Below are 15128 nucleotides of genomic sequence, written 5' to 3' on the forward strand. Positions count from 1 at the left end.
TACATTTCAGACATTTGAATTTGCATTTAAAAACACATATCCCAATGCTATATATTTACTTAGATAGGCTGAGTTGGAGTATTGTGGGTTATTTTTTCCTTTTGTATTATTTTATTATAGATCTATTATTGAATTGTACAGTGATGTTATAATGTGTAATTAATTATTACATGATTATCACAGACCGATCGATTAATGATAGTGGGAAGGAATAAAAATAATGAAGCAAGAAAGGGGAAAAAATTACTGACTTCTCTTTTACAACGACTTCGATTTCTTTCTTTATATTATATTGTTTAGCAGAGATTTTTTTATTGGCAATGCTCTGAGTCTTATGTATGCCTGTCTGCGTGGGACCAAAAGAACAATAATTTATATGCCGCTGTGAAGTGTGGAACAAAAGTTATGCATTTAACTAAAAAAATAATTATCCCAACATAAAGTGCTTGAAAAAATGTAGACTTTTACATTTTCAGAGTTTCTTTGAACTTCCTTTTTATTCACCCAATCAACAGTTGGTGTAATATTCTGAATTTCAGTTATGATTTGACAAGGTGGAAAATGCTTGAGAGAAAAACGCATTACAAAATCAAAAATTCTTCACTATTGATATTTTTTATCAGTTTTCCTTCTCTTTTTCTTTCTTTTCTTCACAAATTATCTGCGTTTCATCAATTCATCCCCACTGTTGTTCTGTAAAATAAAATGCATTACAGTAGAATTAAATGAATGCAAGCAAATGATATTAAACCGAACATAACATATGAATGAACAAAATTTTTTTAAAACATTAACTCTTTATAAAAAAATAATTTTGTTTTTCTGATTTTAATTATTACATTATGCGCATGTCATGAAAATCTTTCCACTGTGAAAGGATTTGCTTTGATGTTTTGAATTTTGTACACTCACTGTTGTTTATTTTAATTGGTTGGTTCTTCCGATTGGTGTAGATGTGGAATTTCTGATAAATTTCTGAATAACTGATTTTCTGTTCAACAATTACATTATTAAGTGTTTTTTTTTCAAATAAAAATTTGAAAATCAATAAATCCCATAAGACTTGCAACAGTTTTCTGTTTCCATACAGATTTGGAAATTGAAATAGTTTGATTGATGCGCTACATGTCAATTCATATCATAAAAGCAAGACAATTTTCATAAGTGACAGAATTTCTTTAAGTTTTTGAGAATGCAAAAAATTGAAAAACTATGAAAATGAAGTAATTCAATTTTAACTACAAATGCCTGCATATGTTCAACAATGCTATATTTGTCTTCTAAATTTAAAGAAAATGTGTAATTTATTTGCATCCACCTTCTATTAAATTATTATAAATAGTTGTTGATGGAGAAGGTTCAGTACGAATTATGCTGATTTACTTTTTATCTGAGAGTTAAATTTTCCAGTTTTTTCTTTTCATGCAAATTTTTAAAATGCTCGGTAGTAAAATATTACTGTGAATCATTTCACGCTTATCTCAGAATTGCCAACAATTTTATTTCTATTTAATTTATCAGAGAGTATATTACTGTGCAATATTTTGTTAATAGCATTGTTTTTTGCTTAAAATATTCATTATAATGTTTCAAATTCAGATTTATTTAAAAAGTTAATTAGTAAATTATGTAAAGCAGTTTGCAACTGTAGTGAAAATGAAATGGTCACGATGAACTGCAAAAATATTGTGTTGTGAGAATTTATTCATGAACATTTAAATAATTCAGTTAATGATAAAGAACTGGTGACTATCTTGGTTATGTATTCTCCCCCCCCCCCACCGCTAGTTTTGAATTTGTTACCAAAGAAGATTAGAAAATTATTTTTTTCTATTTATAAGCTGGATGAATAATCTGGATCCACTGAAGATAAATTTCAAAATTCTTTTATTAAGAAAAATAAATCCATATTTCACATATTTTCCAGCAAAATGTTATTTCTCCTTGATAGTTAAAAAACTAAAGTCTGAAAGAAATATCAACAAATGAATATGGTAGATATTTTTTTCTGTAACTAATAAGAGATTGATCATATGTCATATCTGATTTTCTGAAAAAAGATGTTCTGATTAGATTGGATTAGATTAGAGAATTTTGTGAATTCTTCATTCAAATGTCAAATATAAGTTGTATGGTGAAGCACAGTTGATGAACTAAATTAAATGCGAAAGTTGATTTGCATATGCTGTGATGAAATTGGTAGACAGATTTACGGTTATACTTTGTTGTATTTCATACTAAATTTTTAAACAATCATTTCTTAATTAAGCAGCTGTTGTATATTGTTATTGTTTGTACTACAATTGACAATGCATATGGCAACAAGCCTGACATTTTATCCTGTTCTTATGCTATATAATGTGCGCCTTTGGTATTTGTTTCTAATAATACTGACGTTAATTTTATACATTGATCTGAACAAATAAACTTTGAATATTAAAGTCATTTTCTTAAATCAATATATATATATATATATATATATATATATGTATGTATGTATATGTATATACATATTAATGACAAAATGATCGAAGCTAATCAACCTTTCGTTTTTATTGTTGCTAAGATGACCGTAAAAACTTTCTATTTAAAAAGTGGGTCGCAGTTCACAGAACTTTGGGAACCACCGAGATAGGCAATGTGACAACTTTAGAGGCCATTTATTCCACTCCCACCGGGCAGCTTGCGATGAAACCCTGTATAACACGCTTATTGATCAGCATATCAAACATGTACATATCAGAAAAAATATAAATTTCAAAAAAAAGGTTTCGTCGTTTTTCCCAAAGCAGCAGGCTTATAAAGCCAATGAAATTTCGAAACTTTTGGAAAAATGTTTTTCCTCCCAAAATGACTTGAATGGATTTGAATCGATCAGAAACGATTAGAGAACTACTACAAAATTATCCGCCTTGTTCCTGATTGCATACTGTTTGAGATATTACGGAAAAGTAGGCAACTATCCCATGTTTTAAGATAAGCAATGTGCTAACTTTAGAGGCCATTTATTCCTCAACTACTGGGCAATTTAGCGGTTAGTAACGTGAGCAGATCTGCATAAGATGGATAACAAAAATGTTTGTTATCAGTGGTCATCCAATTTTTTGGTGAACAGAGACAAATAAGCCAACGGTGAGAAAGCGTAGACAACATCATCAGCAAAGGAAAAGAATGGTCAATTTGTTCCACGCGTTCAGTTCGACTTCGATCGCTTTCTGAACAAATGAATGCCCTATAATAATTTTGTGTGTTTGTGTATCATTCTACAGTTGTTCTTTACAAATATTCTGTTATGCTATTTGGCTCAATAAGCGTTTTATATCAAACGCTAATGCTATTGACGGGAGCAAGAGGAAGAAATTTATTTGATCAGTATTTTACTTATTTCTCTAAAAAGGAATGATGCTGTTGTTGAACGCTGTCTTTTAATTATATACATTTTATTAAGGTTTTATTTTTATGAAATCAAACAATCAAACAATCTAACAATAAGTAATAAAATTTGATAATTTGAAAAACTTTGAATTTAATCATCCACGCTTACTGTTCGTGAATTAATACTTGAAAATTTAAATGGATACTGTATTACTTGCTTTTATTCTAGCTTTTTTGTACCAATATTTTCACCGTCATTATATAGGGTAATATTCAATAATTATTAATTGATAACAGTATAATTTGAAAATGAATTTCGCAGAGTTTTGTGCTTTGCTCGACTGCGTATGAAAACGTCGATGATGCGGTTGCATGATACAGTGAAATATTGTTTTCTACCCGGTGGATAATCTGCCATACTGATTTGTGAACTTTTGGAATTTTAATTCAAAACTGACCAAAGCTACTGATGAGCCGTCAGCTTGCGGTCGCTTTCAATAATGTGCGCAATTATTGCTGAAATGGAATGCAATCTGAATCTTTTCGAGTGCCCAAAGTATAGCAAGCGCAATATTATTTTCATATAAATTAAATAAGAGTGAGTATTGCAAACATGATACCGCTGCCAAACTAATTCGCCTGAAATAAGCTGAAATGATGAGACAGCGGGAAGAACAGGTGATCCTACAATCTGGATCTCCGAGAGCCAGAGCATCAGAACGCGCTCGTGAGAACAGCCCTGATAAACGGATGAGACTTTGACGAAAGCATTTCGAACAGGGCTGTCTGGAAATTTCACTTCCTAAGTGGGAATTGCCGTGGTTCTGCAATGCAAGCGAGAGCGCCACTGACCTGCAGTTGCTAGCAAATTTTGTCTTGCGCAAGGGGCAGATAGATGATCTCAGTTGAACAGTGAGGCACTGGCTACATGGCAACGTATGACTAGTACACCTCCCAGAAACAAGCAGCAGATGAATATTAAAGTACTCTGGCGAAGAGCACCCAAAGCTGTCGGCAACGGGATGTTTTTCTGGGAGAATAATCAAAGGACAGCGAAGTCAAACTGCACATTGATACGAACTGCACCCTATCATCACCAAGGCAGCGACTAAGTAGAGCGCTTCAGCTGTACCCTGCTCAACACTGTGTAAATGTATCCTATATATATGTCGCATCCAGAACTGGTAAAATCCGTTGAATCGACAGCTACAAATAGCGAGGCGCGTCACGAGAGTAACCTTATGCAAATATGATAAGGAAAATTGCTGACGGCAGTTGCTGCAAGCAGTTGACTTTATTCAAAACCGGAAGTGATTATATATATAAATCTGTGTTCGCTAAGAGTTGTTGTTGTTGAATAAATATTCACTCAAGAAAGGCGTTATCATTACTGCTCTGCGTTACTTGTTCATTTTCGGGTATTGCGCTTCAAACATACGTTTTGAGTGTTTACCCTTAAAGTGTAGTAGCTCTGGTCAATTGGATATATGGTTCATATATGTGTGTGTGTGTGCGTGCGTGTGTGTGTGTGTGTGTATGTGTATTGTTCTTGTCTTTTTCTTGTTTTGAGTAATAAACACTGAACCTATCACGATGGTGCGATGTAGCCCTGCGCCCAAAGGCGCTACACAAGTAATAAACTGTCTGTAAATGCATGTCTGAAGAAGGAAGAAGAAAGGAAGGAATTGCGGAAGATACTACCATACCGAAGATTGGTTCGATTATTAATGTAGATCAGCGTTTCCAAACGTCCGGACAAAGCTTTTCCTGTGAACTTATGGATTTAGTTCATTGATAAGTATGGAAAACAACAGTGAATAGCATCAACGAGAGCACTCCGCTATCTGAAAAGGACCACAAATTATGGATTCCATTTCGACAAGATTGAGCACACCATCAGTGGATATTGCAGTCTGATGACTGAGGCGGAGTCTCTGTTAAAATTAGAGTGTTGAACATTGTTAAGCCAAAATTTAAGCTTTCAAGGCACAAGAAAAGCACGACCTTTAGCGTGTATATAAATAATCCATTCAGCCCGTGCGTTCGCTACTTTTTCCACTGACTCTTCTTCTGCGTTTTTGCTGTCTTGAGATATGTGTTCGCTAATTTGCGAAAAAATAACCTTGCAATATTTCAGATCAAAAGCTGCCACTAACATTTACGCGAGCAAGTGCAGTTCAACAAAAGGCGGCAATTCAGATTGTAACAAAATTACTAACAAATCCATAAACAGTTATACATAAGCATTCATTAAAATTATAATAACCCAACAGAAATGGAAAGGTATTTAGATTAACGAAGAACCATAATTTCCTGTTAAGCATTCATGACTCAAAAGGGAATTGTTCTACATTCTACATACAATACTTTATTAAATTACAGTGAAATCGTAATAACAGTTAGTAAAGTTTATCATAATGTTTCTATAGCATTACGCCATAACAGAACAAAAATGAATTTACATCACCCAAGGCTAGGCCATATTATTCTATTTCCTTGAACCACACCTACTTTTCAAAATGTCATCTTCATAGTTATTCATAGTCTTCATAGTAATATGTGTGAAGAACATCAGTCAAGAAGTGCGATAAAGCCTCCTCTTCAATATCATCGATAATTGAAAGGTAAGTAATGTTTACAATTGTATACTAACGTTCTTTGTAGGTATCACTACCGACAGTGTGTTAGTTGCAAATTAATGGATTAAAGTTTCGCTGACTAACCTTCAGATCAGCTTCACTGCCTGCATTTATATTAACTATTCTATAATCATCTATCTACACGGATGAAAATCTCGTTGCACTAAAGATAAATTCTCATTTTATAAAATGGTAGTTATGTAAGAAATATTATGTTGCATTAAATGTTCAATAAAAGAATCATAAATTTCATTGTACGCTAATTCTAAATCGCTATCACTGAATGCAGTAGCTGAAATAAAACGTCTGAAATTCATGCAGCCTGTATTATTTAAATAGGACTCAAGTATAAATTCCAAGTTTTTCTGTTACTACATAGAGTATTTGTATTTCGGAAACCATTAACAGCATCGAAGTAAATTTAAATAAAAGCCACTTCTGTGCGTGACTACCAAGCGCACATATTTTATTTTTTTGTTATTACAATTGATATCTAACTTTGGTGGTTCTTTTACAGGAAAATCTCGAAAATTATGCTACTAGAAATTGTGTAAAAATGTAGTAATAGATTTTGCATTTCCTTTCATTCGTGTATATTAGTTGTTAGAAAAATTTCCATATAGAAATAAAAATTTCATGGACTAAATAGACTTTGCTGTTTTGGGGGTAAAGGAAGCCGTTTCGCAATATTTACATTCTCATCCCAACGTCGATACATATGGATAGATTTAATTGTTTTGAAAAGTTTCATTCATAAATGACTTATAAAATTAGCACATTGCCTATGTTAATGCACAGTGAATTTGCCAATCTGAAAATTTCTTCATACGCAACCAGGATGCGTGAGTTTCCCCAAATGGAACAGCTTTTGTTTTTTAGTAAAGGAATCATTCAAAATTTGATGCCTCTCGTGATATTTTTTGCATTTCGGCGATTGAATTTTCCTTTATTTTTAGGTCGTTTTGATTAATTTGATGCACGTTGCTTCAAATCGACAGGAAACGGGCATATAACATCCGACATCCTAACGTTGTATCAATTTATCTCTTTATAATGCACGAATGATATCAATTTCTAACGTTATTTCATTTTCACATTGATTAATACCTGATTGTCTATGGTATGCTTCGCATATCTTTTATTTGTTAAAAAAACTGTCATTTCACGCATTACTATGTTGTTCATCATCTTTATTATTCAGTATTCATATTCATATTCAGTGATATTGAAATTATTGTTCTTTGAGTGTATTTTCGCTTTCAAACACTCCATCAATCCTGCTAATAAAAATGAACTTTAAATGCAGTAGTAGTTCGCGTACAACTTCATTGGAAATGCAATAAAAATAAATAAATCAACAACTAATCACAATTGAATGTCTCCATGCATTATATTGCATTGTTAGCGCATTGCGCATTTCTTAAAGCACAAGAAAGTTGCCCATCTTTAACTTCCTCGAAACACAACTAGGATGAGGGATTTTGAGCGAACTTAACATTACTAGCAATTAAGTAAAGTGTGCATTCAAGCGGAGCTGATTTGAGCAATATTTTACTTGTCAGTGCAATCCATTTTCCCTTCATTTTCAGTCTGTTTTCATTCATTCGTTGGAAGATGTTTCAGAACATGCTGAAATGGAAAAAAATCTTTCAATATAAATCATTTTCAATTAAGTTATTTGTTTATAATGCTAATGAATTGGATTGAATTTTTATCGTTATATTCCTTCAACAATGATTAATACCTGAATGTCATAACGTACGTCATTTAATAACATGTAGTGTATCCTTTTTAGTATTCACTTAGATTCTGATTAATACCAATTATATCCTACTTTGAATTCAGTTTTGTTTAAACATCAACTGCATCCCACATGTGAAAAGTTTCCTTTAATGCGGGCGATTGCGATAACACAATTGCATACAATAGTAATGAAAGAAATTCATCTAAAGCAAATGTCAAAATGTACAGTGTGTTTCCCAACCGTTTGAGATATTCACTTAGAAGTTCAGTACATATAATGGAATGCTGCTAGGAAAGAGCAGCGAGTTATTCATTGCTTTTGTAATAATTGAAAGCAGTACTGCGAAAGCGCAGGATACACGTCCATAAATTTATATTAATAGGCAATCGCTTATTATTTGTGAAATTTGATGAAACAGCTGATTTTCAAATTTAATATGTATAAAAGGTACAAATTTCACATTGCATCAAAATTGCATTCCCATCTGTTCATTTTGGCAAATTTTATTTCAGAATCACAATTTATCAAGAAAATAACATTAAAAAAATTTGTTTGGTTTCAGGTTGCTGTAATCGTTAAATAAAAGTCAGGAACAAATTTTATTTTAATAAGAAATTTTTCACTTAATTTTTTTGTCGGATAAAGCTTCACAAAACAGATTTTCTTAAATAATTGTTTATTCTGCAAATTTATTTGCTTTTTTTTCATTCCCTCTAATATTCTATTTTCATGCATTTGCTGTTTTGATATAAATGGCGGTAGGTTTGAAATTTCAACTTTTTTGTATATTCGATGTACAAAATGGTAAATTATACTGTTATAGCGATATTCATCCCAATCTTGCCAGTAGGTTTTGTCTAAATATCCTCTAATTTTGGCGCATTAACTATGTTAATACATCGGAAAGTTGCTCATCTGTAACTTCTTCGAAAGAGAACAAGGATGAGTGATTTTCCGTTTAGACGCCATTTTTAACATTTTGGTAAGATATGCAATATTTTACATGTTTGATAAATCTAATTTTCCTTCTTTTACTTTCATGAAGAGCAACTGGTGCTCAATTCAACACTCAAAAATTAATGCATCACGTTGTATATTTTTACATAAAGATTGAATAGGAACATAATAACTTAGATAATTAGTTAAATTTTCGATAGTAATGATTTCATTACGCTATTAGGAGTGAAAGTAAAGTGATTTCACCGAAGTCCATGTCATATTCTAATTCCTTGGACTTGTCCTAGAACAAATTTGAAGAATTCATCCTCACGGTTATTTAGTTTATCAGTTTGTACAGCAACAGTCAAGAAGCGCGTTCAACTCTTCTCCTTAATACCCTCGTCAGTTACGAACTAAGTGATGCTTCATTCCTGAGCTTCTGTTCATCGACATCATTGACATCAAACAACCTGCTAATCACAAATGGAGTGTGAGCAATATAGTGCAAGATGAATCTACTTAGGAATCCATGAGAAACTTGTTGAATAACTGGTGAACCATGCCACTGTCCAATCCATTATTTAACATTTTGCCTAATAGTTTATGCACAGTACTGGAACCAGTACTTTTGTGCAGTCTCATTGAATTCCTCATCTCATCTTCTTTCCAATGGAGAATTACTGAGAACTCATCATCGTATTAGTAATAGTCACATAACTCATGGAGTCCGTTCTCTGGTTTCAAACACAATTGAGGTTTCTTCTGTATCGTTGTACTTTTACTTTTCCACTTCATTTTAAATTATAGTGAATTTATTTTCACTTTCAAATTCATGTTATCTTAGCGTACCGTGCAACATTTAAGCAAATATTACCCAGCAGTTTCAGAATAAATGGTCTATAAGTTTGGCACATTTCTAGATTTTGATATTCCTTGAAATTTAACTAGGATGGAGGATGTTATATAAGGTAGATATTTTCCACATTAAAACATGGTAATCTTCGAAATTGGACAGTTTTGTGCAATATTTTACTGCTTTTCGAAATGCAGATTTTCTTCGTTTCTGTACAGATCCAACTTGTTCCAACAAAATTGTTGCTAAAAATTGATCGCAATGCCAATGAAGTGGTAAATTCTTTCACTTTCAATTACAGTATCATTTTGTTTGCAATAAACCCAAGTAAATTCATCACAGAACTGGTGCTAATATTCATTAATATTTGATTGTCTTAAAGGTATGCATTCTTAGTGTCTCCTTCGTTTGCAAATCAATCAATTCGTATCGTGGAATGCCCATTATCGTCATTATTATTATTTTTAATCTTCATTAATACTTATCATGCGCCTATATGAATTTAGATTTATTTTGTTGAATCCTTCAGTTCTCTTGCTGGAGATGGACTTTTAATGCAACAGTTCGTAGAAGGAATAAATTCTGAATGCACATCAAAATAATTGAATAAATAATAACTTTTCTGAAATTTATCAAATAAGTTATTACATGGAATTCTTTTAGAATGCCCTGATAACAGTCTTACACTAAAAATTGGCATTTCAAAAACGGTCAAGAATAATTGAAATGTTTCTTGCCTCAGGGTTTCCATTATTATTAGGTCATTACGCTCTTACTACACCAATGTCAATGTGATATGCTATTTATATTGTACACTTGCTCTTGTACAACTTTTCAGAATGTGCTCTATATGGTCGGCTATTTATTATAGTCAAGCACCGTTTTGAATTATACTTGTTTATATCATCTGTGCTTCAAAAATATGTTGTGCATCATCTTTGAGCTCACGTTCCATTCAGGTATGTCATATTTGTAGGTCTTCAACAATATTCTAGCCGCAAACTAACAGATTTCTATTTTCGTTTACTAGCATTCATTCTACGCTTCGATTTCAGAACAAAATTAATAATTTCCGGTAATGAGAATGAAAAATGGAATTTCTTTTAGAGATACTTTGAGAATGTAGATAATAAAATTGCATTGTTCATTACTTAACTGGTTCTTCCGCTTTTCCTTTAAAGATATTTATTATCTACCTAAATGTTTGATGGTAATATTACTATTAAAAAATTATTACGCAGTATAGAGAATGACAATTTCAATTTTTTCACAAATAATTGAATATACTATTATGCTAATTTCACCATTAATGCTAATTGAACTTGATGAAATGAATTTTTATATTAATTGCATTGTTCAGCACTTTAAATGCCTTTAAGCAAAATAACTTTCATTATAACAGACAAATTAATAAAAGTGCACTTTTAATTTATGCTATTTTGCTCTTACTCATCCAAAATTTGGTTTTTTTACTATCATACTATACTGCAGAATGTCGCCTTCATACTCAGTTATTTTGTCTCCATAACAGGAGGTGCGTAATAACTCCCTTGTATATCGTCTATGATTGAAAGGTAAGTGATATTCGAGAATGTGCAGATATTCTAGGGATGATTTGCCTAATTTGACTAAAAAAATTTGGTTTTTACGCTATTATTACTAACATTGAAATATTCCCATCCCAATATTACTTTTATTTCTTATAGATGCTGCAGATGCACAACTACCACATCAATATAGCCATTAATGGAATCTTCAAAAAACAGTTATCATTTTCCTACATGCTTAAATTCATTTGCATATTAAGAACAAGTAAGTAATACAGTAATTATATGGTTATGTGTTATGTCATTTGCATGAATATTATCAGATAAACAAACATGCAATAGCCATGTTATGCAAAGTAATTGAAGACAAATAATAGTGTATGATAGTAATATTAAAACTCATGCGCTTTGTTTTTAAATTTCTGATTCGTAATTACTTTTCCAGAGTAGGAAGTGTTGGAAATGTATAAATAGTTCTGACAGAGGAAGAAAGACAATATGTAAGTGGAAGACATTGTTTTACTTGTATTTTACTCATTTTGAAATTTTGAAAGCTTATACTAATACACAACATCCAACGTGAAAAATTAAGAATGACTAGTCCCCGGCAAATAAATAATGGTATGTATACAATAGCGTTGATAGGAGGTGACTTGTGCTGCCCCTCTCCCATTGGGAAAATTTTATGCAACTCTCACTAATGCGAAAAGCCTCTTTTATTGACAACGTGTCCCAGAAGTGCTAATCAGAAATAATAGATAGAGTGTCGTTTACTAGCAACATGACAGTAACCAGATTTCTACGGTCGATGACACCAGAAGATATAGATATCGTCCGAAAGAAGCAGTCATATTCACGAAATCATTCTCACAGAAAACTTCACCAGTTACTTGCAACACTATTGCCAAAGAGCATCACTGCAATGAATACGTTCGCAATCATGCAGCGTTTGGTTGCTGGTTTGATTTTGCCAATTGATCCCAGTAGTTGAAGATACAAAAAAAACTTACTAAAGGTCACTGTTTGAGTTTGGCCATTACTAAGTCTTCTTAACTTCAAGCCACTGGCAGTGGTTCGATAGGTCAATTTTTTGTCAGTGGTCCTTCAAAATGAATGAATGAATTCTAGAAGAATGGCGAATTAAATCAGAGGAATGTTTTTGTGAGATTTCAGAAGCAGCTGAAAAGCTGCGCAGTTATTCAATAACCCTCCCTCGAAATATATCCAGGCAGGTGAACAGATTTAACGTTCGAAACGAAAAAGAGAATATTACCAACTGCCGGTGAGTACACCGTTTTGGAGAACATTTTTCAGTAGTTCTACGACAAATTTCCTCAACACCGCAGTAATGGCATGCGATTTAATCCCCACATACCTTGATTCTGATTCGTATGATTTAAGTGCATTTAAAATTTGATTGTCTCCTATTAAAAACATATCGACGAACAAATCGAGTTACTCAAGTGTGAAATTGGAAAGGCAGTTGTTTAATATTGTCCAGCTAATGCGCTTGATGGTCTAGCATTGTGCCAAAAACATTATTAACCGAACGTCTCCTTACTCCTGCAGATTTTCACTATTCATCAAATTGCGTCAAGCTAACGCAGAACCAAGCTTTACTGCAGTGAAATATTTTAAAAGCTATTTCCTTACTATCATGACAAAAGAACCACTGATCGGATTTGCAGTAATGTGTTCATTTTCTCCTTGACAGACTGTCATGTGCAATATTACATGTAGATGATAAATCTTTCGTATACTATCTCCGTTTCTCCCTATCACGTAGACGCCCCTGTATGTATATTTTACATTAAATGAAAGAATATAATTATTTGCTTTTACAAAACTATATATACGCATTTTCGTTTTGATTCCTACTCCATAATAAATTATCCCCTGGTAAAGTGTGGTTCGCCTGCACAAGAATTTACAAGACAAGATTATTTATCTTGCGACATCCTCAACATCAATAAATACTACTCATCGTAGCGTTTCAGAGCGCATTCAGATGTTTATGAGAACGGCAGTTAAATAAGAATCAGGAAATCAGAGAAAGCAATTAGGAGCAACATTTTCTGCAGCACTTATAGAAAAAATCGACTGCCCTAGGGAATGAGGGAAGAGGTGAGAGAGTTGGTAGGTGGGTGGCGGAGTTTGGAGCTGAAATGGAGGTTCGAGAAGCAAAAGGGGGAAAAGAGGATTTTTGTGTCAGTGTGCGATTTATATAGGAATCATACAGGCAAGCTGGACGAATAAAACGCGTTGTAGTGACAGCCATTGAAACGTGGGACAGAAATTTGCGTATGATAAAGTAGGCAGAGTTTTTGGAAAAATAGGTGCAAAATCAGAAAGCAGTGGAAGGGAAGTGCATTTGTGGTGACTACTGGGGAATATGGAATCAGGTTGACCTTTCAGTTGGGTTGATGCAGGAATATGACGTTTGGCAGAAAATCATCAGACGTCTCGTTGTGCGCAAACAAGCACAAAAGGCAAAAATCACAAACGACATTAAAATATATTTGGAATTCAGGCATGAATCACAAAGCAATAAATTAAACGTATGTGAAAATCTGCGGGTATTAATCTAACAGAAGATGCTTGGCTGCACCACAGCTTCAATGTTGTTATCGAAATAAATTCAAGTCGCATCTCACATTAGTGACGCAAATCCAACAGACAGTTTTATCTTACATGAGAATCAAAGCCATAAAGATAGCAAAGCATGAAAAGGAAATAAAACAGATAAAATGAAGAATAGTAAAAGTATCTTTTAATATGCAGTTAAAGTATACTTCCAAAGTAAAATCACGGAAAGATAATTATTAATAATTAATTATAATTAATAATTGGAAATAAAGAAATATACATTATTTAAATTGCCAAATTAACGATAAGAAGGTTACTAAGTAATACACAAATAAGAGAAATGCGAAGATTGTATCCATAGTTATTATTTTATTACAGTGCTGATCGATAAACGATGGCGGGGCGCAAGTAAGGTGCAAGTGCAAGATGCTACATTAAGGTGAAAATTTAATAATGAAAGTTATTTTTATCATGTTTTGCTTTGAATGCTTGTATATTTAGGTATTTAATCAATTTTCAATTTGAAGATGCGTAAAACTTGAAATACTTTTAAAGCAAAATTCTCAACTACATATAGTTCAACATTTAAGGTTTGAAAAAATCCATATTTTAATTTGTCATTTTGCGTAATCGTCTAGTTTCAATTGGAGAAGATGATAAAATTTTCAATTAACACTTGCTCATGGCATTCAGATTTATTCTGAACAAAGCAGGTAGAATATCACTAAGCTCAAAGTGTTATCTATTATGCAGGACAGAAAATTTTTCATGCAGAAATCGTTCTCAGTTCAATTTTATTATCACTTTACATTGTTTTCTAAATTTAGCACCATTAAGACATTAGGTAAATCAAAATTTTCATCTAGTTAATTTTGCTGGACATAGGGCACAACCAGAGTGCCCAATCATTGTTCATTTTTTGTTGACATTATGTTCTAATTCATATTAGAGTAGCGTATCCAACTTACATAAGCCGCCGTTTAACGCTACGCGCGCAGTTTCTGTCTTTTATGCAAATTGAGCCGTTGGAAAATTGCTTTCATATTAGCAGCGCACCAGTTAAATTGACTTTGTTGACTAACGGCAGCGGTGAACGGCATCTGCACAATTCACTTTTGCGTTAAGTACAGAGTAAGATATGCTTTTAGATATTGAAGAATGTTATCTTTTCAAACAAAGGCGTGGTGCAGTTTCAACTAAAATTAGCATGCAATTTCAATTTGCTTGCTTTTGAGCTTATGCGTGACCTGCATAATATTTGTTCAACAAAATGAAAATTAGTTTCATACATATTATTAGATAGGAATGAACTTTATGTAAATTTTCCTGTGGCTACTATTAGTTGCTCTAGAAACTCATTTCAAATGATTGTAGGCGAACGAGGTGCGGCGAATGAACAATGGCGCTTTCAATGCAATGACAGACGAAGAAAACCATTAAAAATG

The 15128-nt window shown here is 32.7% G+C and overlaps 3 protein-coding genes across 3 annotated transcripts; 2 read left to right on the top strand and 1 right to left on the bottom strand.

Annotated features, from left to right (window-relative positions):
• Window positions 1-10058: 10058 nt before the first annotated feature.
• Window positions 10059-10301, bottom strand: Tsp_12231 (conserved hypothetical protein). The gene is made up of 2 exons (XM_003367312.1): window positions 10236-10301; window positions 10059-10172 (listed from the first exon to the last, which is right to left on the bottom strand). The coding sequence occupies exons 1-2, from the start codon at window positions 10299-10301 to the stop codon at window positions 10059-10061; spliced, it is 180 nt and encodes a 59-aa protein (XP_003367360.1).
• Window positions 10302-11265: 964 nt separating this feature from the next.
• Tsp_12232 (conserved hypothetical protein) lies at window positions 11266-12808 on the top strand. The gene is made up of 3 exons (XM_003367313.1): window positions 11266-11362; window positions 12226-12379; window positions 12667-12808. Exons 1-3 carry the CDS (start codon window positions 11266-11268, stop codon window positions 12806-12808), a joined length of 393 nt encoding a protein of 130 aa, XP_003367361.1.
• A 1036-nt stretch (window positions 12809-13844) lies between these two features.
• Tsp_12233 (phosphoribosylaminoimidazole-succinocarboxamide synthase 1) lies at window positions 13845-14807 on the top strand. The gene is made up of 4 exons (XM_003367314.1): window positions 13845-13854; window positions 14062-14122; window positions 14211-14273; window positions 14633-14807. The coding sequence occupies exons 1-4, from the start codon at window positions 13845-13847 to the stop codon at window positions 14805-14807; spliced, it is 309 nt and encodes a 102-aa protein (XP_003367362.1).
• The last annotated feature ends 321 nt before the right edge of the window (window positions 14808-15128 follow it).

Source organism: Trichinella spiralis (assembly GCF_000181795.1).
Source record: "Trichinella spiralis strain ISS 195 chromosome Unknown Scfld4488, whole genome shotgun sequence".
In the NCBI taxonomy this organism is placed as follows: domain Eukaryota; kingdom Metazoa; phylum Nematoda; class Enoplea; order Trichinellida; family Trichinellidae; genus Trichinella; species Trichinella spiralis.

Bases quoted from the DNA above. Each gene is read 5' to 3' on its own strand.
- Tsp_12231 (XM_003367312.1), bottom strand. From the start codon at position 10,301: ATGGAAACCCTGAGGCAAGAAACATTTCAATTATTCTTGACCGTTTTT. The intron at 10,173-10,235 runs GTAAGACTGTTA...GATAAATTTCAG, and splicing joins TTGAAATGCCAATTTTTAGT to AAAAGTTATTATTTATTCAA.
- Tsp_12232 (XM_003367313.1), top strand. From the start codon at position 11,266: ATGCACAACTACCACATCAATATAGCCATTAATGGAATCTTCAAAAAA. The intron at 11,363-12,225 runs GTAAGTAATACA...AATGAATTCTAG, and splicing joins CATTTGCATATTAAGAACAA to AAGAATGGCGAATTAAATCA. The intron at 12,380-12,666 runs GTGAGTACACCG...TTACTCCTGCAG, and splicing joins GAGAATATTACCAACTGCCG to ATTTTCACTATTCATCAAAT.
- Tsp_12233 (XM_003367314.1), top strand. The intron at 14,123-14,210 runs GTGAAAATTTAA...TTCAATTTGAAG, and splicing joins GTGCAAGATGCTACATTAAG to ATGCGTAAAACTTGAAATAC. The intron at 14,274-14,632 runs GTTTGAAAAAAT...AATTCATATTAG, and splicing joins CATATAGTTCAACATTTAAG to AGTAGCGTATCCAACTTACA.